Source organism: Dryobates pubescens, chromosome 21, assembly GCF_014839835.1.
Source record: "Dryobates pubescens isolate bDryPub1 chromosome 21, bDryPub1.pri, whole genome shotgun sequence".
In the NCBI taxonomy this organism is placed as follows: domain Eukaryota; kingdom Metazoa; phylum Chordata; class Aves; order Piciformes; family Picidae; genus Dryobates; species Dryobates pubescens.
The window spans coordinates 16,915,696-16,940,902 of record NC_071632.1 but is presented as its reverse complement, the minus strand read 5'-3'; the positions used below and the strand labels follow the sequence as shown (position 1 = coordinate 16,940,902).

General features: G+C 45.4%; 1 protein-coding gene across 1 annotated transcript in view; it reads left to right on the top strand.

Moving 5' to 3' along the window:
• Nucleotides 1-25,207, top strand: part of OXSR1 (oxidative stress responsive kinase 1) — a 95,359-nt gene that overhangs the window by 35,934 nt on the left and 34,218 nt on the right. Inside the window, exons 4-5 of the mRNA XM_054171308.1 lie at nt 9,680-9,821; nt 25,117-25,172. Coding sequence (XP_054027283.1) covers nt 9,680-9,821; nt 25,117-25,172 — 198 coding nt within the window. The remainder of the gene's footprint in view (nt 1-9,679; nt 9,822-25,116; nt 25,173-25,207) is intronic.

The window sequence follows — 25,207 nt, the reverse complement described above, 5'->3', positions numbered from 1 at the left end:
AGCTGCCTCAGAGCCAAGTCAGGCAGGCTGGCTGAAGTTACTGCTGAAAGCAGTTTGAGCATGCAGATTTGACACTGAAGCAGATGCAGAGCATCGTTGTTGCTGATGGCAGAAAGGTGGCTGTGATGATAACGGGGTGGTAGTGACAAGAGGAGCCAGTGTGTCCAGTTGCTCTGACACCCTCTTTCAGATCTGGTGATGTGTTGCCCGAGTCCGGTTTGCAAAGTATCTGCTCTTCCCTTCAGTACAAATTTCAGACCCTTTCCTCCACTGATGAAACTGTTTTGAGGGATCTAAGCTTAGCAATGTCAACTTGGCACCCTGGCATTTGGTCCAATGTTACTCCAAACTAAACTCTGATGGCTATTTCTAGACAACTGTTGACCTCCTCTTTGCCTTGCTGGCATTCCCCTGTTGTGAATTTTACTCATGCCTTTTTAAAGCCATCTAAAGCCTAGTCCTGCTCTCTAACTCCCCTGGCTTTTTAGAAGGAAGAGGAGCAGCTGTACTTTTGTTCTTGTGCTTTTTCTGATTGTGACCTGTCTGCTCCTCTGAATTCTTCCTGGTTTTAACAAGAGCTCTCGTTTCACAGATGACCCAAGGCCATCACTAACTCTGCAGAGCAGTTGCTTGTATGCAACAGTCATCTGCAGCGGCTTGCCACATCATTCAACATTTTTGTTGTCCTAGCTTACAGCAGATGAGATCCCAAAATGTTTTAGAACTGTGTAAATCCTTTAAATATTGAAAGTTTTCCAGCTAGGACTTTCAGATCTTCTGCCTTCTTGAAGGCTCCTAATGAAATCTACTAAGAAGATTACCGCATTGAAATAGTTAAACCTTTTATTTTCCACAAGTTTTTAAGATTATCTAATCGACCTCTTACTTCAACCTTTGACTATCTGATGAAGTGTTTGATGAGCATTTCAGCAAGCCAGACCCAAAGAGAGGCATGGCAGATTTTAGTCTCCAGCAGGGAGGTGGGACATCATGTTCTAATTCTGCCATGCTAATCTCTGATCCGGCCACTCCTAATTCCAGCAGTGAGTTATGATCAAAGCATAAGCCACAGGTTCTCTGAAATCCTTGTTTCTGTTGAATTGTTTTGTTAGGGGTCCATCTGGAGGGCTTTGAATTGTGTTTGTAGGGACACAATTTCCAGTGATTAAGAATGGGTTAAGTCAGAAGCAGGCGATAGTAGGGACTGCACGTGATTGCAGAACACAGATACATTGCCCCTCCACGCTGCAATAGGCAAAGCATGAAAAAATAGATAGTTTTCAGGTTTTCCTCCTATGAATGTGCCAGTCTCAACTGCCATGGGCTGTTTTGTTCCCCTTATTGTAGTATCTTGCCTCCTGCCTCAATCTTTATTACATATCCATGCAAGTGCTCTAGAGGGAAAGCGGCAAGAAGTGGACATTTCCTTAACTCTTCCTCTGTGCTGAGGTATTTAACCAGGATTAAGAAGAAACTTCATACCCAGAAACCCCAGCAATCTACTTAGATGTCTTTTCCTTTGTGTATAACTTGTTCTTTCCTTCAATACTCTTGCTGTATCTGTGTTCCTCAGCCCTGGAAGTGCTGAATGCAAACAGCTGTTTCTTCTTCTTTTGCATTTTCTTCCCCTTTTTGTCAGGGGCTGACAAGATGCAGATTCAATTCTTGGCTCTGATGACAATTGGGCTCACAGAAACTGCTGGCTTCTGCTGGGATGCCTTAGAAACAGCAGTGAATCTTGCCAACTTCTTGTTCTCAAAGATGCAGCATGTTCAGCATCAGTGTCTTCTAGGTTTGGGGCAGATCTTGATTCTCATAAAATTGTGCAGTGATTCCCCAGCACTGTTTTCCAGCCTGTTTGTGCCAGGCCTCTAAATGGCAGATCAGTGCAGGTACAGTTACTTGACTTTTGATTGGAAATTAAGTCAGGGTATTAAATGTTCTTGTTCTGCTTGCCAGACAAACTCAAAGGAGGAATTTTCTTTGCATTTAACTTATCCTGTATCTTTATCCTGTCACTTAGGATAGCAGTTAAGATGTGGTTCCCACAGCAACTAGCTCTGCTGCAGAGGCCTCTGGGGGCATGTAAAATTCCCACCATAATAGCCCTGCATTTATCTGTAATCTTCTAAACAAGCTCTCCTCTCTGCTCAGGTTTCTGTATCTTTCTCTGCTTCAGCCCCCTGTGCCGAAGCATTAAGCAGTGTGGCTGATGACTCTCACATGGATACTTTCTTCCTCTCCTGAGGAGGAGTTCGAGGAGCTGGCTCCATACATGCCATTAGGAGTGCCCGACCTAGGTGAGGTCAAAGGAATGCTCTCTGGGTTTGGAGCAGGAAGCGTTGATGTCTGCGGTGGCTTGCTGTTGAAAGCCAATCGGGGGAACAATTAGGACTCCTCGCCCCGAGGGTGCGATTACACAAAAGTTTTCTTCAGCAGCAAAGCAGGTTTAAGAAGTTCCTGGCTGCGTGGTCTCCACCCTGCCTGGAAGACTGGGTTGCCAATGAGTTCCGTGATCTCACTTACAGCACGGCTTCGTAAGCAGATGCATTGGCACGACGGGGAGGTGCTGAACCATGGAAGTCTTTAATCTCGTTTTGCTGCCAAAGAAAACACTGGAGTAGCACATAGTACGTACAGGGTGTTGAAGGAGGCAGCTTTGCTGAGTATGTTTGGGGTGCAAGGAAGGACTTCGGAGAATAAATCTTGTGAAGAGCAGCTGAAGGAGCTGTTTGGAGCAGCTGTTTAGTTTGAAAAAGAGGAGGCTGAGGGTAGACCTCATTGATGTCTACAACTACCTGAAAGGATGTTGTAGAGAGGCTGGTGCTGGTCTCTTCTCACAGGTAATTAGGGATAGAACAAGAGGGAATGGGTTCACGCTGTGACTGAGTAGGTTTAGACTGGAAATTAGGAGAATTTTTTTATGGCCAGAGTGGTCAGGCATTGGAATGTGCTGCCCAGGGAGGTGGTTGAGTCACCAACCCTGGATGTGTTTAAAGGTGGTTTGGATATGGTGCTTGGGGATACAGTTTAGGGGTGAACCTTGCAGAGTAGGGTTATTGGTTGGACTTGGCAATCCCAAGGGTCTTTTCCAACCGGAATGTTTCTGTGATTCTGTGCCTGCATTTGATAGGTTTGATGACATTCCATTGCAAATAGTCTGCCTGATGTCAGTGTACAAAATCTGAATGTCCCTTGCTTACAAATTCAAAATACTGGTTTGCTTATGGATTTCAAGTTTAGGCTTGAGGTGAGGAGAAAGTTCTTCCCAGAGAGAGTTGTTAGCCATTGGAATGTGCTGCCCAGGGAGGTGGTGGAGTCAACATCCCTGGAGGTGTTCAAGAGGGGATTGGACGTGGCACTTGGTGCCATGGTTTAGTCCTGAGGTCTGTGGTGACAGGTTGGACTTGATGGTCTTTGAGGTCTCTTCCAACCTTGGAGATTCTGTGATTCATAGTACAGGAGGTAATGGCTTTAAAGTAAAAGAGTAGATTTAGATTGCATATAAGGGCAAAATGCTTTACTATGAACGTGGTGAGGCACTGGAACAAGTTGGCCAGAGAAGCTGTGGCTGCCTCATCCTTGGGAAATGGTCAAAGCCAGGCTGCATGGAGCTCTGAGCAACCTGTTCTAGTGGCAAGTGTTCCTGTCCATGGCAGGGGTGTTGGAACTAGATGATCTTTAAGGTCTCTCCCAACCCAAGCCATTCTGAGATTCTATATTTCATTGCTCACATATTGCTGTTATGGGTCTGGAAAGTTGCAACTGACTTCTGGGGATCAAATCAGGCCTAACTGGCTCTTCTCTAGCCGTGCCAATATGCAAGAGGCCCGCTGTGGGCCTTCCTGCTCTTCACTCTTGGGAGGCAGTGCAGGAAGCAAGGAGATGTCTGTCCTGTTTGTGCAGACAGACAGAAGTCTGCTGCAGGACTATTGTAAGGACTCGAGAAGTTTCTCAGTGCGTAGTTGTCTTTGGCCTGCAGTACTTACAGGATGGGTTTTATCAGGTGAGGGTAGATCTATGTGCAGCTAGTTCCTGGTGACTTCCCCTGCCATTAGGAGTTACTGCATTAGTAACTTTGAGAGCAGACTAAGAACCTTGTGAGTTTCAGCAGAAAAACCACTCGACTGGCAGTTGCTGAACAAGTCGCACCGAGAGGTTTTGCTTTACTAAGTAGGTGCAACATGCTTTGGGATTGCTGTCAGTATCCTGAGACACTTCAGTGATACATAATGCTAAATGCTTTGTCCAGTTGCACAATATCTTGTAGGCTTCCTGTTGGGGTGCTGCACAGTGTGTGTTTGATGGGCAGGAGTGAGTTTGTAGTCACGGATTTTCTGCATCAATCTCCAAATGTCCTCTGCTTTTTGTGTTCTTTGGGATTTTGAGATCAATTGTTCCTCAGCAGATTTCTTTGCATGTCCTTATTAATGACAGCATTATTTATGTTTACATTTGGGCTCCAGTTCTGGCTCTTTCTGTCTTGTTTTGTCTTGTCTTGGTATGCTTTCCCTTCTGGGCTTGGAAGAGCTTCTCAGCCAGCCTCAGACAAAATTTCTGTCTCACTTCAGGCTGACTCTCCTGTTCTATGAATCTGTGGCATCTACTTGTGCATCTCTACTGGCAATAATCGTGAGAGAACTGTTATCAAACCTAGTGCCATGTATAACACACCCCTGACTACTCCGCAGCATTATCTATCTGAAATAGTTTTGCTCTGAGGAGGAGTCAAAGATACTTTTTTTTTTTGGTGGGTGTAAAAAGACCTTGTAATGGATTTTCTTTTTTAAAGTCTTGTAACTGTTTTCTAATACAGAGCTGGGTGCCTTATGTGAGCCACTAGGTAATGGGAGACTTCTGTTTTGCACAGTGAGATTGGCTTTGTCCTTCATATTCTCTGGTGCCAAGCAAGGGGCTTTGTTTTACTCTTCAGGAGTAGAGTGGTTGGAGAGCAGCCAGGCGGAAAGGGACCTGGGGGTACTGGTTGACAGCAGCGGAACAGGAGCCAGCAGTGTGCCCAGGTGGCCAAGAAGGCCAATGGCATCCTGGCCTGCATCAGGAACAGTGTGGGCAGCAGGAGCAGGGAAGTCATTCTGCCCTGTGCTCAGCACTGGTTAGGCCACACCATGAGTCCTGTGTCCAGGTCTGGGCTCCTCAGTTTAAGAAGGACATTGAGAGACTTGAAGGTGCCCAGAGAAGGGTAACAAGGCTAGGGAGGGGTCTGGAGCACAGCCCTGTGAGGAGAGGCTGAGGGAGCTGGGGTTGCTTAGCCTGGAGAAGAGGAGGCTCAGGGGAGACCACCTTGCTGGCTACAACTCCCTGAAGGGAGGTTGTAGGCAGGTGGGGGTTGGTCTCTTCTCCCAGGTACCCAGCACAAGAACAAGAGGACACAGCCTCAAGCTGTGCCAGGGAAGGTTTAGGCTGGAGGTGAGGAGAAAGTTCTTCCCAGAAAGAGTAATTAGCCTTTGGAATGTGCTGCCCAGGGAGGTGGTAGAGTCCCTGTCCCTGGAGGTGTTCCAAGAGAGGCTTGGATGTGGCACTTGGTGCCATGGTTTAGTTGTCAGGAGGTGTTGGGTGACAGGTTGGACTTGGTGATCTCTGAGGTCTTTTCCAACCTTATTGATTCTATGATTCTACTTTGCACATGGAGCATGAATCCCCGCTGAAGCTCCATTGAAGCAGAGCTCCAGCTATGTTCAGATGTACTCTCACTTCCCCAGTTACACTTCAACTGATTTGGAAGCTGGCTCAGAAACTGGCAGAGTCTGGAATCATGCTGGTGTTTTGAAACAGTGTGATTGGCTTGTAAAGCACATGCTGTTGTGTGGATGGGATCTTGGTTCCAGTTCAGCTGAATTAGTTTCCAGATAATTTCTAGCAGTTGGATTTGGAATAGGCCTCTTTGTTCAAAATGGTCATTTTTTTCCCCTTAGGCTAAAGATAGGGCTCTGATCTACTAGTCTGTAATGCAATTGGTGTGAGAATATGTCTACCTCTGGTGGCAGTGGAGGTCTTACCCCAGTAAGTGTGTCATGTGCCTGAGAACCCTGCAAACAACTCTGCACCTGATTGATGCTGAAACCCATCTCTGGCTTCTGGAAGAAATAGTTTTCCTCAGTAGTACACTCCCTTGACTTCTGCTTTCAAAGTAGCTTCAAAGTAGCTGTGGGTCTCTGCTTGGGGATGTGGATGTTCAGCTGATGTTCAGTTGCTCCATGTCAGGCCTCCTGAGGAGGAAGATTTTGAAGGTGGCATGGAGCAGCACATGGAAATTGTGGCTTGGCTTTGTCCTTCATATTCTCTGGTGCTGTGCTTTAGTTGAGTCAGGAGTCAGTACTAGCTCTCAAATGTACTGCTCTGTGAGGTGGAAGAATCACAGCTCTTGTGCTGTGGTGCCAGTAGCAAAACTTTCTTCCCCTGTGCAGACAAAGTGGGCATGGTCCAAATAACAGAATAGAATTAACCAGGTTGGAAGAGACCTTTGAGATCATTGAGTCCAACCTATCATCCAACACCACCTAATCGACTAAACCATGGCACCAAGCACCCCATCCAGTCTCTTCCTAAACAGCTCCAGTGATGGTGATGCTTTCTTCAACGTGAAGGTGGCTCTTGGGTTGCTTTTCTGCTTTTTCATGAATTAAGCCTCTTGCTGATAGCCTTTTTGCTGTGCTCTCTGTAGAAGACTAGCAAATTCCTCTGCTTCAGCATCCCAATGTGATTTTTAAATATAGTGCTTAGAAAGTGGCAGGCTGGGCTGGGAGCAGATAGGGTAAGGGTGTGAATTGGCCCTTTCACAAGGGAGGCTGGCTCTGTGCCTGCCCTCTTGTCCGCCTAACCCCCACCCCCTTTCCTGGGTTAAATAAAACCTCTAACTTGGCTAAATGCGGGATTTTTGACCAAATGAATTTGAGCAGCATATGATCTGCCTCCCCCTCTTCCCTGAGCCCTTTGCAGGAGAAGGAAAATGTTTGTGGACAAAGCCTGCTAACAGAGTTGTGGGTGGGAAGAGGACAAAACGAGTACGTGAAGAGCCACATATTTTCACTGGACTTTTAAAACAAGTGATGGTTTCTTCTCCAGATAAAGACACATTTGAGAGGAAAAAGCCTGAACAGTGGAAGTTGAGGGCTTTTTGGTGGGTTTTTTCTTTTTGTTTTTTTTCCTTGAGGTGTCACAAAAATTCTTGTCCAGAATTAGAAGCATTGAGGTTTGTAAGCATGTGTTTATTTAGGCGTGAATACGTGACAGGATGAACTCCAGACAAGTCCTGATGGACACAACAGAGGGTCCTTTTCCCAGACCCTAGAAGCTAAAGATGAGATTTCAGTGCAGGAGAGCATACCCTGGCATCAGGGGTTTTACAGTTTCCTTCAGAAGAGATCATCTTGCTCCCTTGCAGGAAGTCCAGTGTATGTCAAATCAGCCAGATCTTTGGCTGGGTGAAATCTTTGGCTAACTGAGACCCACCAAAAATGAGTGTTCCTGTGCTTGGACAGGCTAATGGAAGGTTGAACCCTGCTAAGAGTGTTCTTGCATAAAGTGCTGGCAGGTTGTTGCTCATGTTTTTCCCCATGCATTTTTTTCCCCAGTTTTGTTAGTGTCTACTATGTTAAGATGATGCCTTTTGCAAATACCTGGACCAAGCTAAGGTCTTTTGGGAATAGGAAGCTGGAGGTGCCATTCAGGGCAGCCAGGGAGCTGGTTTAATCACTTGTTAAGGAGAGGGGGTTCCTCCCCATTCACAAATGCATTCTCCCTCCTCTCCTTCTTACCTTCCTTTTCCTCTGTATTGTCTCTGAAGGTCATCTCTTCAGACCTTATGCTCACTGCCAGCCAGACAACTTGCTTTTTTTTTTCCTCTCAGCTTATTTTTTGGTGGATTCAGTAGGTGGCTTGGTGTACAACATGAAGGCTGGTGCCAGTGGGCCACAGCGTGCAGCTGACCAGAGTGGGCAATAGAATCTGTCCAGACTGCAGCATGCTGTTAAGTGAACTCAGCACATACCATTCCCCACAGAGTAAGGGACACTGTACACCCATGTAATTGTTTCCTGTGCAGTTGGAATTGTGCAAAACAAGCCTTTCCACAGGGTGCTCGTATTCAAACCTTGCAGCCTCTTTGCTTTCATGTGAGAATGCAAGAGCAAAATACTTTGCTAAGCAAAAGCCTATCTGCACTACTGTTTAGGCCTAGAAGTTTAAAAAGAGGAAAAGATAGCTAACAAAGTAAATTTCCAGGTGGGACAAGGGTTTTGTTGACAACCTGAACCTGAAGGATGAGAAGGGGAAAAAACCCAACAGCTTCCCCAAACTAATCAAACAACAACAACCAACCAACCAAGACAAAAATATCCCAAACCTCTATTGTATTTTTCTGCTTGCTTCAAGGATTTACAAGATGGACCTTGTAATTTCTCCACTGACCCAATTTAATGGAAGTAAATGTCTGAGTTTTCACTAGTTTGCAGTTACAAAGAAGTGGGTGTTGGTTTTGTTTTAATTTTGAGTTAGGGAGAATGAACCTTTCTAAAACTCTTAACTTAGTTCCAGATTGCCTGAGTTTGTATTGAGATCTTCTTTCCCTGTAGAATAGGATAGGATAGAATAGAATAAACCACATCTGTAAGGTTACTGTTCAAGGACAATCAGAGCTGGAACTGGTGCTTTGCAGTTGTGCCTGCTTTTCTCGTTCTTCAAGATCTTCCTCATACTGCTGACCATGCTTTGTGCTCATTAGGTGTAGAAGTCCTGCTAGCTGAGTAGCCAGTCAATAAACCATTGAAAACTGAGTTTGAAGGGGCTAAGTAGCACAGGCCTGGAAAACCAGCTTAGATTTCCCATACTGGAGCAATAAAAACACAGTTCTGAGAAGCCTGTCTTCAGTCCAGAGGCAAATACAAAGAAGACAGTACCCAACAGATCATGGAAACAGGACCTTGCTCAAGAGGCATGTTGCTAGTCATTGATTCCAAGTGCAATTCAGAGAGGTGGTTTGCTCTGTAAAGTGTGGTTTGTCATGCAAGATGATGTAATTCACACCATGCTTGGGAGAGAGACAAAGCATGATGTTTCTAGGGAAGGAGCTAAGTATATTCCAGTTTTGTACACAGTGAAGAAGTGACTTATTGTCACAACTTGGCCTCATTTGTTCTCTATTTAATTATTTCCACTTTTTTTCTGTTAGGGCAGTGTCATCCTTTAATGTATTGGATTTTTTCCTGCTGTTCCTCTGCATGGAGTTTGTAAGAGTGGGGAAAGAATCTAATTTTATCAAGCTTGTTGCCTTCAGCTTTTGAGTCCTGGCAGCTCCCTGCTTTTTCCATTTCCCCTCTTGCTTCTCCAGTACTCAACCAACTCTAGCATTGGTATCTGCTTAAAAACCTTCCAAGAGTCCTGTGCGTGTTCATGTTACATTTTGGCTTGTTCAAGTAAGTTCTCAGTTACTTGTGATCATGGGGATTTTACAGCCCATTTTGAGCATCTCCACCCCAGTAAGGCTCATGTCTTTGCCTCTGCTTTCCTGCAGCAAAGGCTTCAACTCCTGGCTTTGATCCTGATGGTTGCTTCTCCTCCCAGTGAATTCCTTGGACTTGTGTATTAAGGGATTATAAAGCATGCTTAGCTGTGAAGCAGTTTTTCCAATTTAAACTAATGTCTTTAACTCTTTTTCCTCTAGGCTCTGTTTTGGATATTATAAAACACATTGTGGCCAAAGGTGAGCACAAGACTGGTGTCCTGGATGAACCCTGTATAGCTACAATCCTTAAGGAGGTGCTGGAGGGGCTGGACTACCTGCATAAAAATGGGCAAATCCACAGGTATTTTTCATTCTTTCTCACCATTGTCCTGAAATACATTGCTGAAACAGCAGATGAGCACATCCCACAGCCAGCTGTGAAGGCACAGAATGAGGAAAGTCAAGTTGAGAGCTTAATCAAAACTCAGAATTCAAATACTTACATTGTGGCTGCTGCTTTAGGAAATACAATGACTAGGCCAAGTTTGAGTGAACTTTGAGGGATTGAAACCTCTCCTAAAGAAAATCCCTTTCCAAACATCACCCATCCAGCTGTAAAGTGTGGTTGTTCAAGCTGGAAAACTTCAGCTAGTTTTGTTGGTTTGCAGAGCTGCAAACCACCAAGAGCACTGTGTAAGAAATGTTGAGCAATTTAATAAGGAACCCTCCAAGCCCCATTCTTTCATAATCTTTTTTTGGTGAGGCTAGCTGCAAGATCAGCATCATGAAATTTTAATTTGGGTAATTCAATTAAAAAAAAAAAAAGAAAGATGGAAACAAAATCAGTGGGGAAAAAAACTTCTGTAGGCAAACCCCAGGTAACTAATGGCCTGTGATGTGATGGAGTACTGAAACGTGGGTTCCTGTGCTGCTCTGGTGTGTGGGAGATGTTTTTAAATCCTCTCCCCTGGTGTCAAGGTGCAGTGTGGCTCAGGGAAATGGGATGCTAAGTCAGGATGTTCTGCCATTAAAAAGAATGAGATTTGCAATCCTAAATATGTGCTGAAAATAGACTGTACCACTTGTGGGCAATATACATCATCCCAGCCCCAGGCTGCTGCTGCTGGGAACAACAGCCTCTTCTTTCTTGGGAGTTGTGTGAGCTTGGCTGGCTTCTGGTGCAATGCCATTATAAGCATTGTTGCTGCTGTGCTGGAGCTGCACAAGAAGAGGGAACTTCTGTTGCCAAAATGTTATTTAAGTTAGAAAATCCAAGAAGTGTTCATTTCAGATCTTAGTCAAACTGACTGGCTTTCGTAGAGTGTTTTGGGGTAAAAAGAGAGGAAAATATCAGACACAGTTCTGCTGGAATTCTTTTCTTTGAAAGAAGGCTCAGATTTTGGTTTCCAATCTCCATTAAAATTCTGATGCAACAAGAATGGCTGTCTTCATTGAAGACAGCTTTGATTTCACAGCTGGCTGCTTAGCCTTTTTTTTTTAAGAGATAAGACTTCAGGCAGCCCTGGGGATTCAGAGTAAAGTCATGGTCCAACTTCCTTGCTGAGTTCATGGTAATTTTTCACCTTTGACATAAGTAGCTGACAAAACCATGTTCACCTGTGACTTCCAGTTGATTTGCTTGTCTGCTTTAGTTCATCCTCTGGGCTAATGAATCCACGTACACAGGCTAAAGCAGCAGCAACCTGGTAACTTTCAGGTTTTCTGAAGATGCCACATAGTGCTTTCTGAAAGAGAAGTGGCTCTCCATTTGATGTGCTGTAGTGAAAGAGCAAACCTAGTAATTGTGGTGAAGATTACAGAGAGTATGTCGACGTGTGGCGGCTTTTACTGCGCTCAACAAAACACAGCGTTCACAAAGCGCAAACTGCTTGGCCTGAATGAAGTGTGGTTCATATTGAATCACTTGGAAGTGGACTGAACCAAACCTGCTGTGACCATTTGTGTTCTTTGAAGCCCTTATTTAGGGGGTTTCAGGAGAGAATTCAAAGCTCTGTCATTACTGCAGTTTGAGGTGGTGGTTGTTCATCAGCTACTTGTGTGACGTTTGCTCAGGAAAAAAAGCCCTCGGGTTGCCTTGTGGTGTCGGGGCATGGAGGGCTGGGAAATGTGGGGAAGTGCTAACAATTGTGGAACAGGAGGGAAAGTTGTGTAGTTGTCTACCTGTGATGCAAAGGATGGGTTTTCAGCTGGTGGCAGGAAGCAAGCTTACATGCCTTTGAGGGATGAGAACTGTTTCCTTAATGGAGTTGATTGTGCTGTCTTGTATCTTCTCCAGATGCATGTGTGCTGCTAAAATGTCCAGGTTAGAGGTGTAGTGCAGCTGGGCCTTTCCTAGTGCATATGAATAGCTGTATGGTTTTCCCATTTTGCTTAATGCAAGGGGTCATCATATGGGTCATGCCTGATGGGAAAGGCAGGTGGAAATCTTGCACTCATGCCAGAGATGCTCTGAGAAGTGTTTAAAATAACTGAACTTCGGTCCCGTGGGTCAGCTTAAAGTATCTGGCTCTAAAGGAAAGTGCATCAGGTGGTGGCTGAACTGCTGAATATAGAGTCTGCAACGTGGTGCAGCTGCAGTTGGGGTGAACTTCAAGCCAAAACAAGGTCATCTGTGAAGGGTCAAAATCCAAGGGCTTTGGTTAGACCTGGGAAAAGCAACCCCAACCAAGCAGCTATCCAGCAGCAGCTGGTTGCACTAAAATATCCCAACTCCGCTTGTATTACACCTAGGAGGAAATGACAAAGTTAGAAATGCTGTATGGATGAAATTAATGTAATTGGCACATCTGATGTTGAACAACCAGGCTGGTGGCAAAACCCAAAGGATTAATGTCTGAACCCAAATGTAATTTTGTGGGCATTGTTGACCTGCAGCAGGGACATCTTGTTACTGCTGTAAATGATGAGTGAGATCAGACAATATGTATCTGATGGTAGAGCTGCTCGATGCTTTTAAATTATGCATCATCTCAAATGGGTAAATTAAGTTACCACATGGAAGACTGGCCTAATGAAATTCTGCCTCTGCTGAACCTTACTCTGCCTAAGCCTGCCTGAACTTAATGCCACTTCCAATTAAGGTTTGGGGAGCTGGCTTCGCCTGCAAGTGTAAATCCCTGCTTTGGACAGGAGGGTAGCCTGGCAGTGTTCTCTGGAGGAGATCAGAATGCCATATATCTACTGCAGGCTTAAATTATATATTTTTTTTTTCTACTTTTTTTTTTTTCTTTTCTTTCCCATTTAAGAGCCAGAACAAGGCTGAGACTCAAACAAGTGCCATTGTTCAACAACAAATGCTTCAGTCTCCCACGTTGTCCAAAGTGACGTTTTTCTGCATTTGTTTTACAAAGGCTGTTTGGAGTGGAGTCTGAGGCCTTATGGGAAGGACAAAGAGGAAGACAGAATCAGTTTTATTTTCTATACCAAGGTAATGATGGCAAATGATTCCTGTCTTCCTCCAAGATCACTGTTCCCTCCAGTATCTGGCAGTTGGCAGCTCTCTGCCTTCCTTGCCATGTGCCTGTCCCTGGCCGTTTCTCCTGTGCCAGCTGCTGCCTTCCCCGGTGGGGTTTTCTGTGTAACCTGGTGATCCCAATGACAGTTTGAAATCCCATTGATCTGTCTCATGTCAAGTGAGTTAAATACCTGGGCACCAGCCAGTGTGCTGAGGACAGAGGGCCGGGCTCAGCAACCTTCAGATGAAGCTGTCTTGCAGGAATCAGATGCTGCTGGTTTTTTTAATGGAAGTCACTCAAGTCTGACGTGCTGCGAGGGGTCGCTCCTGGGCTAATCTTGTCTGGGTGACACACAGGGTATGTTGCACCTCTTCCACATTTGGACTCTGATTCCTCTGTGTATTTGGAGATTAGCAGGAGCTTGATGAATGACTCAAATAGAACTAAAGCAAAACCAGCGCAAGAGGTTTCGTAGCTTAAAAAGCCTTGTAGGAGGGAAGTTCAAGGCTCTTTCAGGTGGTGCTCTTTATGGCAGCCTGACAAATGAATCATGCTGATTAACTGTTACAAGGTCTCTCTGTCTTTCTCCCTATTTTTATCTCTGAGCTTATCTTCTGTTCATGATTAGCTGTTGTGTAACTGAATATTTTAGTTAGGCCAGGTGAAATGATACACTGCTCAAATATAATCAGATTCTCCCCTTGCAGCCCAATAAATAGGATACTCACAGGCTGTTCGGTAGAAACAAAAAAGCTTAGGAAGTGGTTTAGGGTTGCATGCACTTGAAATGTTGGCATGGCAGCAATCCAGCTATTAATTTGTTTGCTGCCCTACTTCTTAAGGGGTCAGAGGTGCAGCAGTAGATTTGATATGCAGAGCTGGAGCAGCTTGCGCCCATGCAGAACGCTTTGGAGTGTTTTGGTGTCTTCCTCAAAATCGGTTTTCTGAGTGTGGGGCAGCAGGGTGCAGTGGTAGCTATTTGAATGTTGCTTTGAAGAGAGCCTGGAAACAAGATTTCTTGCTGTGTTTTTGTCAGGTATACTAGCTTTTTTCCTTTTTCACCTTAGGATGGCTTTGGCACAGGATCCAAATTTGCCTGCCTCTTCCACCTATATTGAGAGAAAGTTTCTGCAAGAAGGATGCCTGGGTGTGAGCCCAGGTACACATCCCCAATACTTGTGGAGGGGGTTTTGCAGGAGCATTCCTGCAGTAGTCAGCTTTGGATTTAGGGTGAAGGAGCTGATGGCTATATTTTGGGCAGAACTCAGCTGTCCTGCAGGATTCTAGCTTAATTTTCATGTAGCTGATCAATGCATTGATAGCCATGCTGGCAGGTGGTGTGGTTAAACTGGATTCCAGCATGCTTCTGATGATTTTGATGACTGAAAGACTCTCTTTTCCTTTAGCAGTACTGTGGGAGAGGTTCACAGCCCATGGTGCTGTAACCTTGTTTTAGGGAGCACGTTTTGAAACTGAAATTTGGTAGGGGAGGATTGAGGGTTGGCTAATGGGATGTTGAACCCTTGATCTCCAATTCTCAGCTTGATTTTTTTAAGTCAGGAGACTAGTAATTTGAAATCTAGCTATTGCCCAGCCATCAGAAGTGGAACTTTATGTTCAGAGAAGTTCCTGTTGGTCTCTTCTCCCTTGTATTATGGGATGGGCAGAAATGACCTTTAGAGGTAATTGGTAATCCAAATTTTAAAGCTTTAATTTGTAGCCAGAATAATGAACATGTTTCTCTTGGGTGTCTCAGTGGGAAGGAAGAAAAGCTGCTTCTCTAGACTGTGCCGAGCGATTTGTCCCCCAAACAAGCACCTTGCTGTGCAGTGCCAAGGGCACAACGACCACCACATGCCCACTCTTTGTACTTGGCAGTGGTATTGGGATGTGTTGTGGTGGTTTGGTGAACCAGCATCTTTTCCTGGTGGAGGTTTCTTCTGCTGCATCTTCCAGAAAGTCATTGTTTAAAAAAGCAGTTTCCCTGGGGCTGCAGAGAGAAAATCTGAAGCAGATGTAAATCCCAGGTCCACAGCCAGCCAGAATAAATAGCTCCTGTGGAGAGTTTTCCTCAAAGTGGGTAAAAACAATTCATGCTCTGAGGCCTAAAGCCCAGCAGTTGCAGCTCTGCTGCTGTTGAAAGCCCAAGAGTGCTGGGGCCTGCAGTGGCTCAGGCTATGGTCAATGCCCCAGCCCTCAGGAGCTCTGTGCCTTACAAGGGTCCGTGTAGGGACTAACAGTGTGGTGCCTGAAGCCAAGCACTTGTTGCATGACTGTAGCATTCAAGTGTCTGTCCCCTGTCCTCCTCCCCAAACCCATTTGCTGCCTCTGGACTTTGTCACTGGGTGTCCTGATACTCAAAGTAACTGGTTTAGTCCAAGGGAAAAACCAACCTTTTGGTACAACTACTATGCACCACATTAAAAGGGAGGTGAGTTTTTAGTTTGGCTTTCCCCCCCCACTCCCCTTGTTACATGGAGATGAGAAGCAGGAAAAACACCACCAAGAGCAGGAGACAGAGGTCAGAGTGATCTCTGAAAGGTTCAACAGCAATGACAGGTTTTGGTCAGTGATCCATGACTGAGTTGCTCACTCAATTAATACAGCTTCCAGCAATTCCTGAGTTGTCAGCACTATTTGGAAGTGATGTTTCCAGGAGGGAATAATCTTCCTTCACAGTCTGCATCACTAATTGTATCAAGTGAAAATGCAACAGACTCTTAGCTTTTGACTTTGAAGAAACCAGGTGCCACCCACATGCATGTACAACCACTCTGTCTCTGACATCTTTCTTATGTCACTGGTGTTGATAACTAGGGCTGGATCAGCCTGTATAGGCTCTTGTGATGTATCTCCAGCAGTAGAATAACTGTTTAAATCCCTGGTGCTCATCCTTTCTGCTGTGAGGCATCAAGTGAATGACCCACTTCAAAAAGATGGCTTTGAATGTTGTAATGCAGCAGATTTTCTGGCCTTTGTAGATCCTGAAGGCTGCAAGTGTGGAAATGCCTTAAATGTTTATTCAGGCCTCTGCAGTCTTTTCATTCATGTCTTATGCTACAGCATGAGGAAAAGGTCACTTGCTAAATTTGTGGTGATGTATTAAACACGCTTAAAAACTTTGCATGACTGCAGCATAATTTGGGGTTGGTTTTTCGCATGTTTTCTAGATCAAACCATGTCCTTTCCTGCAGGGCTCTTATAAAACTTTTAACACCTAAAGCTTAATGCTTTCAAAAACCAGAAGTGAGACAGAACCCACACATGTTTAAGACAACAAAGGGGGAATTGCCAGAGAGAAGTCTATCATTTCACAGCAGCCTGGAAAGCATCACCAAGTTCGAGTGGGAGTGCCAAGAGGACTGTTTCCAGTGTACAGATACCAGATTTTAGAACTTCTCTCTCCAGTTTATAGAACTAGCTAGAGGATTGAAGAAGATCTGCTTTTTATACTGGCCATGCTGAAAACTGTGCTCTTTTAGATTTTGGAGAAGGAAGTTGAACTGGCAAGTCTCTTGTGAGCCCTGGCTGTCTGGAATTTCTCCTCCTGTGCCATGTTGCAAACGTTGCTGAGCGAGAGCTGTGGGTGGCTTTGTAGATATGGATGTCTCTTGGCTGCATAGGGGAATGCCTTGAACCTTGTGTCTGTATAGATATGCCTACTGCTTCTACAGAACAGGGCTGCTTACTGCCTTCTGGGAGCAACTTTTTGAGCTGCCTTGCATCAAAAGTTTTGGGCCTTATTTGACCCAAGTTGATTGTGTTTTTTGGGATGAACTTTCAGCTCTCCATTGTGTCAACAGACCCTGCCACGTCAAGGTAGGGAGACATGTGAATCACAAGCTCTGTCTGGGACAATCTGCGTGTGGTAGTTTGAGGGAAATTCCAGTTTCTGAGCACACTGGGAACATGTTTTAGCATGCAGGAGATACTGCAGCATGGTGGCATGTGTCACTGGTGTTGCCACATGAAGCATTGCCACCTCCTTGCATGTTAAATAATTTGACACGAGGCTTTGAAATAAGGCCACGTTAACTTGACTGTTTTCCTCTGTTACCAGTGACTAAGGCAGGGCCTCCCAAAAATACCTAGGTCTCCAGGGGTAGGAGGCAGACCTTGTGACTCCACAGCTTGCTGTCTGTGTTGCTTTTCATACAGCAGCTGTTAAAGGAGCTTTGTGCCTTGTCCCCACTGCAGCGCTTAGGAAGTAGGATCAGGAAACGCAAGGGCTGAACAGATGAATTTGTGTAATAAATCTTGATGCAGTTTTAGCTGCTGTTCAGTGGTATGAAAACTTGATTTTTAAAGCCCACTGGGCATGGTTCTTTCCTTGTAGGGGATACAAGAAGGAAAACTGAAGTTCTGACTGAATAGGGGATACTCCAAGTGATGTATGAGGTTAGAGATATAGCTTCTCTTACACTGACTGCAAGAGCTGAAGCTTGTCAGAAACCCTAGCTGCTTGTCAAATCTTCCTTGCCATGAGCTGCTACTGCATGCATTGAGGTGAATATGTGAAGCAGCAGCCTCTTTGGTAGGAGGAAGAGGTGGGGCTGTGAGGGTTGGTGTGATTAGATTGCTTCTGTGTTGGGAGATAGGGCTAGATCTAGTGTTCATAGCACTGTATTGTCTGGCTGAAGGAACTGATCTCTCTGAAGACTGGGGGGGGGGGGGGTAGTTGGTTTGGTTTGGTGTGTTTTTTAGTTGGTTTTAGCTGGAGTGCTTTAGGATACACTAGAATCAGAGAATAGAATGGTGGAGGTTGGAAGGGTCTTTTAAAGATCATCTAGTTCAACCCTCTGCCATGGGCAGGGACACCTTCCACTAGACCAAGTTGCTCAAATCTTCATCTAACCTGGCTGTGAACACTTCCAGGGCAGTGTTTCTCAGGGAAACCTGTTCCTTATCTAAAATATCTTCCTCAAATGTGACTGATGTGCGGTAGTTCTGTGAGCACCGATGCCGGGCTGGAGGCACAGTGATGGATGGGAGGTGAAGTCCAAGGCAGGCAGGATCTGTCATTGAGCCGCACCAGCTGAAGGGAGCCTTTAACCATTGTTAGGCTTGTAAACACGTGTGAAGAGGAGGAATTAATGAGAGCACACAACTCTCAAAGGCAAAGTTGGCAGAAGAACAAAAAGCTTAAGCTGGACGTAATTTGCTGAGATAAAGGGAAGTCGCAGGCGCCGTGATAAGGGTGGCGGTGTGACAGGCAGGAACGCGGCGAGCGCTGGGACACGCTGCTTGCTGCCTCGCTTCCTGTCGGGGACCTGCACCGAGTTAGCCCAAGCTCGGCAGCTCTTTTCTGCCTCAGCATCTCACCAGCCCCTGGAGCTATTCGGATAACTAAGACAACAGAGTGAATTCTGGGACAATCTCCTACAGCATTCTTGGGTGAGCTGTCCCTTGTCTGAACTGACAGAGTGACTTAGCCTAAAATGAATCAAATTTCTGAGTCATGGTTTCATGGATCCCAAACCCTCCACTTAAAGCAGCAGTCCACTTCTGTGGTGTTGGAGGGCAAGAAATCAGGAGGAATTGAACCTAGTAAGTGCATCATGGGTCTTCTGAAAGATGTTTTATGTTTTAGCTAAAATAAAGTACAGTGGAGATTCATTTATCTTATAGGAGTTAGGAGGGTTTCTGTTTGCCTGTGCCAGGAGAATGAATGCAGTTAACCTCTCCCAGGAGGTCTCCTCACTGCACTGAGTGTGATCTGCTGGATGTTAAGGGTTGGGCACGTAGAACACAAGTACTGGGTGTACTTGTATGGCTTGTCTTGTTGGAGGCTGACAGTCCTTTCAGTAAGCTTTGTCTACATGCCTCTCTTTGCAAAGCCAGCCTGTCAGTCACTTCTGCCTTTCAAAGCCTGGCTTTGCACTGCTTGAAACAACCCAAAAGAACTTTTAAAGTTCCTGATAACATTGGATTATTCATCTAACTTTCTCTAGACATTGGAATGGCAGTTAAAGAGCTCTTAAATATCTCTACTGACCTAACCCCCATGAAGCTTGGGCTTTAAAAATGCCTCTATCATTTGGGCCTTGGAGTAAATCATGAGTTGCCTTGTGCTGCTGGCATTTAGCGACTGCGTGAAGATCTCATCTTTCACCATGGCCCAGCAGCTGGCAGAGCAGCTCAGGGAAGAGGGTAGAAGCAGTTGCTGTGCTTCCCTGATCCTGAGCAATAAAGCATGTCACTGGGCTGATCCCCTGCTGTAATTTATAGCAGCCTGGCTGCTGCTGCTGGTCCCGGCTGCCAGTGGCCTCAAGGGCCTGCTGAGAGGGCTGTGGATGAGCAGTGATGAAGCAAGCTGTGGAGTTGGCCCTCTCTTCCCTCTGCTTTATCCCTGCCTCAGCAGGGAGGCTGGAGAGAGGAGTATGGAAGCTGCTTTGCCAGCTTTCTGCTATTGGAAGACCTTCAAGCTCTGGGAGATGTTCCCAAGTCCAGCTCTGCAGAGTTGAGTACAGCATTGTAACAGAGAGTAACTGCATCTCATCCAAGAGTTTGGGGCTTAAAGCTCTACCCTGTGACATGAAAATGTTGGTTCACAGAGCTTTTTGGGCAGGAGCAGGAAGCATGCTCATGTACAGCTAATACAGTTGTCTTGGGTGCTTCTGTGTTGTGCAGAATGCCACACATTGCTTCATACTTAACTGTGTGTAGAGATACTGCTCTGAAAGCACTTTACACATTATTTAGAACAATGTCAGCTCCAGGAATTGGTTGCATTCAGTATAAATATTTTGAATTATTCATTACCATTAACAGAAACTAGTAATTCTTGCTTTTACACCTTCTCTTTTTTCCCAAATTCAACTTGGCAGGACCAACCATTCCATCCTCATGCCAAATTGTGCACTAGAGAGCTCAGACCATGCAATGTATTGTTAGAATTGATGTAAATTAGAGCTAATGGGCAGATGACTCATGGCTGTACTGACAGCCAGCATTGCATCCTAAAGGCACATATGAGCAGGTTGGAAGCCAAGGCATAATAAACAGGGCTCATCTCATTTCCCCCTTCATGGGACAGTTTTCTTCTTAGTGCTAGGCCACAGAAGTCCTGGGATGCCATTCTTTGCTCAGGTCACTTGTGTCACAGTTGCAGTGACTGTACCACATTGCCCTAGGTATTGCTCCAAATGTAGACTTTGGAACACAAGCCAAGGAATCCTTTTCAATTTCCAAACAAAGCTAAGGTGCTTGTTTAAAAAGCAATAACATGCTTCATTGCTTTCCTTGCAAACACCAGTGCTTTTAAGTCTGTAATGTGAGCAGCAGTGCATATACTTCTGCTCTGCTCTGGTGAAACCTCACCCGGAGTACTGCATCCAGCTCTAGAGCCCTCAGCACAAAAAGGACATGGACCTGTTGGAGCAGGCCACAATGATCACAAGGCAGGAGCTCTTCTATGAAGAAAGGCTGAGTTGGGATTGTTCAGTCTGGAGAAGAGAAGGCTCTGGGAAGACCTTATTGTGGCCTTTCAGGACTTAAAAGGGTCGATAAGAAAGTTGGGGCCAATCTTTTAGTAAGGCCTCATTGCAACTTGACAAGGGGCAATGGTTTTAAACTCAGAAGAGATTTAGACTACACAGAAGAAATTTTATACAGTGAGGGTGGTGAATCACTGGCACAAGTTGCCAGGTTACCTGTACCTGGAAGTATTCAAGGCCAGGTTGGATGAAGGTCTGAGCAATCTGATCTAGTTGAAGTTGTCCCTGCTCGCTGCAGGGGTGGGGTTTGGATTAGATGACCTTTAAAGGCCCCTTCCAACCTAAAGCATTCTATGATGTGCCAGGATTTTAGATTTGCAGATGGTTACTGATGACACTGCTCTCCATTATGGACCAGCAAGTTTTGCTTTTGCCCTTAATGTTGTCACTGCAATGACAACTACTGTATGGCAGTGCCAGGGACTGAGGGCTATGGGTGAGGGCTGATCTGATCATGTGGCAGGATTTGAGGGCCTTGTCTAGGCTTTTATAGCAGGAACAAACTACTAGGATACACTTCCTGTAATTTCCCCCATCCTGTTGAAAAATTGTGGGAAGTGTGGGAACACTGCACTCAGCTGGGGAGCGTTGTCTCATTGCTTTCCCATGCTCCCAAGTCTCCTGTAGCTGGATGCTTGATTGTAGCTTTGTTGGATTGGGGATCAGTTCTGGTTATGCAGCATCTCATGCCTATGGCCCAGCCCTGACCTGGGGGCATTACTGTGATGTAACTGGTATGTTAGTGCTTGATTGCACTGGGAAGCTAAACCAGTTTGGAATGCAGATGAGAAGGGCTTTCTGCCCTGCTGCAAAACCTTTCAAGGTTGATGTGGAGAATCCATCTTTGTGCTGGAATGAGTCCAAACTGCTCTTCCCACTCGGGTTGTGAAGTATGAGGTAAATAAAAACATAATGGTGATTTTGTAGAAGGGCTCTTACAAGCTTTAGAAGAGAGGAAGATGACAGCTGCAGGAGCATTTGTTAAGTTACTGGCAAGAAAGTTTGCTCCAGCCTTCTGTAACCTCATTTAAAATGTGCTATAATGAGTGTTTACGCTACAGCCTAAAGCTGCTTCCTGTTTCCAGGGCAGTAGTTATGCCAGAGGCACCCCACTTCTTCCAACTCTATCAGCCCAGGATGTGGTCCTTACCACATTAATAGGAAGCACCTTCAGATTGTTAGACTTGACAATAACTGTATCCTGGAGTAACAAACTTCTCACCATTCAGCGTGTGGTTCTGTAAGCTTCTCCTGAGGAGAACAAACAGGAAATCACTGTTTCTCTCTCCTCTGCCCCCTTACTTTAAATGCAATTAATGAATCTTTAAAATGGTTTTAAGGACCTAATTTGAAGATGTTGCTGGTGACACCAGTATATGCCACAGAAAGGGATTTGTGTTCACCCAGTGTTATCAATGTTCCATGTTCACCTGGTGGTGTTGCAGTGGGCAATGTGATAGCAATACACCAGGGTGAGGAATGGGGCAGTTGGAAATTGCTTCTATGGTCCAGTGACTCCAAAGTGGAGTCAATGTCTCCAAACAGCTCACTGCCTATTGGTTTTGCTGCTGGGGTGGAGTATACCACGTTGGGGTGAGTAATGGCCTTCTCAGAGGGTTGGTCACTGGGAGGAAATGCCACATCAAGTGGTGATTTAATTCTGCAGCTTGACATGGATATTTGGCAGGGGCTGTTGTTGGCCTCCTTCATTTCTTATTGTAACAACAACTTGCTTTAATTTCTTGAACCAGCTTGAAGCACCATATTTACTGCTTTTGTTTCCAATGAGAAACTATGTAAAATTTAATTAGTCCAAGCTGAAGCTGAAAAGAGGTTAAGGGACCAAAGTCTTTTGGCTCTTTTTTTCCCCCCCATAAGATTCAGTCTGAGAGCTTGTTTCACTACCTTTTGCACTCCAAACCTGTCCAGCTTGCCCTGTTCTGGTAGGATGGTCTGATGGTATTTGATGCATGCTGGTCTCTGTTGCTGCATCAGTGAAACTTGCTTCAGTGGTTTTTGGATTCTGAAGTATGTGATGGTTGAAACTTCATGCTTAGTTCTGCTTAAAAACTTCCCTGGTGTTTCCCCCATGGTTGAGTGAGGTCTGCTCGATGAGCTGCACACACTGTTGTGCTGCCACGGGAAGCTTGGAAAGGCTGCAAAATACTACAGGGCCCAGCTTACTGGGGAAATGTTCCAGCATCCTGGGCTGCCTTGGAGTCCAAATGGAAGAGGAAATTAGTTACTTGTGTCCATCCTCAGTGAGAGGAACAATAACTTGAAGAGGCAACCTTGGCACATGCTATTCCTTTCCCTATAACCTGCCCCTAGCAGCTTTGTAAGGGCTTCCTGCATCCTGGCTGTCACAGGAGAACTGGCTGGCTGGATAAACATTTCCAGTAGGATTGGAGAGTTTCCTGAACACTCTGTGTTCCCTCTGAATTAGTGCTGTTGAGGGGGGATTCCTGGAGATGGCTGCACCTGTGCCAAGTGCACTTCACACCATGTGAGCCAGCTCATTACCTAGGAAGCAGCAGATTTGGGTGCTGCGCTCTCATGGCTCCCATGCTCACGGGATTGGATCCTAGAGGCATTTTCTTCCTAAACACTGGCAGGGAGCTTTCCCACTCCCTCACTGGTACAGACCATGAATGGCTGGTGGGAGTGCAGGGATTAGTCAGGTTGTGTATCTTGTGGTGATTAACTCTCAACAGCTCTGGTTTGCTTGGATTTTGGCCAGTGATGCTAAGGAGGGTAGCAGAGCTACGTGTGCAAAGTTGTACTGAATGCCTTCAGGTCCCTCGGTTGTCTTAGGAGTTTCCATCTGCTGCAGTGCTGATTCTCATCTGCAACTGCTGCAGCAGCTAGTTGCAGGAAGAAAACAGAATAATGCTTCTTGGAGGGAAAGCTGGCTTGGCCCTCAATGCATGCTCATGTGTGTGACAAGTGTAAAATGAGCAGGACTGGAACTGACTGGCAGCGATTGTTTTCTGTTTGCCTTCTTACTCCAGCATCGCTGTCACAGCTTTTTACTGCTGGGAGTCCCATGCTGCTGTTCAGTCAGCTTCTCAAGGCAGCCCTGCATAGAACTTCAGTGGTTACATGTGGATCTATCCAAGCTGTTCTCAATTGTTACAGCAAATGAATACTTTCCTGTGCTTGCTTTTACAGTTGTGCTTCAAACAGAGATTAGGCTGCAAGATGATGACTGATAGCAAGAGATGTACATTTGGCAGGACTTGAAATACTTGTTTGAGGGTAAAGGCTGCTGTCAGCTGTAGTTTGCTGTTAGACTTGTCTTTGGTGAGACTATCTTGTGCACAGGCTTTGTTCCCTTTTGCTCTGCTGTGTGCAGGAGGAAAGCCATGCCATGCTGGTGTCCTGGACTAGGTGTTGGGAAGAATCTAACAAATGCTAATGCTGGAGAGGATGTGTTTAAAATTATCCTGGCCTGGAACTGGCAGCAGCCCAGGCTCTCCTTCAGAAGAGCAAAGCCAGGAAGGAAGAGATTTCCAGGGCCTGGCTGGGGCTCTTTGGCCAGGCCATCACACCAGTTCTGATCTCGTGATTCACGAGGGAGGAGAGAATAAATAGCTTTTGACTTTTTTTGTATATGAAAGGATATGGAATATTTGCAGAATGCTGTGAAAGGAGAACCTGCTTGGGTTTTTATTTCTGTGCCAGGGGGTTGCCATCAAGGTGAGGTGTGTTGTGAATTGCTGCCTATTCACTGGCATCGATTCCCCAGGCACCTGCATTGCTTGCACCCTTTTGGAGATGGCACCTGCATATGCTTTGGGTCTGCATGGCTTCTTGGTCAGTGCAAGCTTAGCAGTCATGATGGTGTACATGGGTGTCAGCTATAAAGGTGCTTCCCTTGGCTTGGCCTGGGGGCCAGCCTGTGAAAATGAGCTGTAGAAGTTCACAGCGTGTTTGCAGTGAAAGTAATGTTCCCCTCAAGGATGGAGGAGTGTTTTTTGTGTTAGAAAGGGAATAGTGCAATAACTTTCACAGCACATGCTGGATGTTCTTGTGCTTTCATTGACTTTGGTCAAAGGAAAATCAACTTTACAAGGCCAGTGATTGGCCCTGCCGTTCCCATTCTCACGATCTCTGTTGTACCAGGTCTGCTCACCTGTCCCTGATAATGTACTTCATTAAGCCACAAGCAAAGGCCTTTTTTCCTTCTGTCTGGATTTTCACCAGTGTGTGGGGCTAAACTTTCTTCCTGAGGTAGTATGTCAGCTCCTTCAGGGGGCTTGGGGTAAGGGAAGAACAGGATACATCTAGCGGCAGTGAGACTAGACCAGTTCACTATCTCGAGTCTCCCCATCTGAAAAGGCACGTAAGTATCTGACCCATGCTGGCTCCTGTGTCCATATTTTTAACTGCCTTAAGAATCTGGGATAAAGCACTCTCCCTGCATTTTTCTGGGTACCTTCTGATAAGTTTTTAATCTTTTCTCTGCATAGTACTTAAAATGCTGTTACAAATCATACAAATACCACTTGGCATCTGTCTACTGAGGTTAGAATTGGTGTGAAGTCCCTACTGCTTCTGCATGATTGGAAGTAGGAGGTGCTAATGCAAGAAGTGAAACAAGAAATGACCTTTTAATGTATTTTTTGTTGGTTGAAAGAAAGATTTAATGACTTCCACTTGTTGTTACTTTATCTTTCTGCAGGGATGTGAAAGCAGGAAATATTCTTCTTGGAGAAGATGGCTCTGTGCAAATTGCAGGTAACTTTCCTGGTAGCTTTGAGTAAACTTTTGTG